A 1,268-nucleotide genomic window follows, 5' to 3' on the forward strand; every position below is an offset into this window, starting at 1 on the left:
ATGGTATATCTATTAAGACGTACGTTTAAAAATCCTAACCATGACACAGTTGCAAAACTACACAAAACATACGTAAGGCCAATCCTGGAGTATTCTAATTTAGTGTGGTATCCAATTTTAGTTAGGGATAGTGATCTGTTAGAAGGCGTTCAGAGGCGCATGACTCGATTACCTTATGGCATTTTGCGACCATCGTATGAACAGAGACTCGTAATCATGAAATGCCCTGCATTGGGTCAAAGAAGAACAAGAGGAGACGCCATTGCAACATTTATTGCACTCATATTAAATGTTCCTCCGACGAACAGCATGTTTACTTTGAATTCTGATGTGCGTACTAGAGGTCATCAGTTCAAGCTCCAGAAAGAAGCGTTTCGCACGAGAACCCGCCAGTTCTTCTTCTCGAACCGTATTTTCGACACATGGAACTCTCTGCCATTACAAGTAGTGTGCAGCCCAAGTGTACTTAGTTTCAAGAAAAATTTTGATCATTTTATGAATATGTAAACTATTTGTATTGTAATATTTGTATTTGTTGAATTTAATAAAGTTAAGAACTATTGTTGCTCACGCGGGCATAACAGAGTGTGAGCTCTCTGCTCGAGCGTGCAATAATAATATTAATAATAATAATAATAATAATATTCTTAATTAATTCATTTACCAATGGAAATTGATTTTGTACTTCTCCCACTATTCTGTTTACACCGTGAGCGAGACAAATGTAATGACACAAATTTAGATAAAATACTTTTAAGTGGGTTCCAGCTTTGACTATACCGGGTGTCCCACGTAACACTTTCGGGCGCAATAGCGGTATTTTTGAACGGAGTGTTATGAAATTTGAAATGTATGTATTTTGATAGGTGCGGATTAATATGAACCGGTAAGAATAACCATTATCTTGAAAAAGAAAAAAAAAAAGATCTCCGAAATACGTCTGGTTATACAAGAAATCATAAATTGTTGCACAAATAATTCCAAAAAGTATTAAAGCATAGGTAGCTATGAAACAAAAAACTGCTATCCTCGCATTTTGGACGCCCTTGCGGGAATTTGATACCTGTTTGCTAAGCGTTATTTTATGAATTTTAAGAAAATACTAATTTTCAGTTGCTCCACTACAACCTTTTCGAAGGTGCAAAATTGCTTTAGGTCCAGGAATTAATTCTAACTTGAATGGAAATAATTTTGCTAGGTGTATTTAACACTTTGTTTTTTTCACTCGTTTTAGGTCTTATACACTTCCCGTATCTTGAAATAAGTTT

General features: G+C 35.3%; 1 protein-coding gene across 1 annotated transcript; it reads left to right on the forward strand.

Moving 5' to 3' along the window:
• On the forward strand, nucleotides 1-507 carry LOC135137314 (uncharacterized). The gene has a single exon (XM_064066936.1). The coding sequence runs from the start codon at nucleotides 1-3 to the stop codon at nucleotides 505-507; it is 507 nt and encodes a 168-aa protein (XP_063923006.1).
• Nucleotides 508-1,268: the final 761 nt, after the last annotated feature.

Source organism: Zophobas morio, unplaced genomic scaffold, assembly GCF_036711695.1.
Source record: "Zophobas morio isolate AGI-343-1 ecotype UQ-CSIRO unplaced genomic scaffold, CSIRO_AGI_Zmor_V1 ptg000029l, whole genome shotgun sequence".
Taxonomy (NCBI): Eukaryota; Metazoa; Arthropoda; class Insecta; order Coleoptera; family Tenebrionidae; genus Zophobas; species Zophobas morio.

Coding starts and splice junctions, on each gene's coding strand:
- LOC135137314 (XM_064066936.1), top strand. CDS start 1: ATGGTATATCTATTAAGACGTACGTTTAAAAATCCTAACCATGACACA.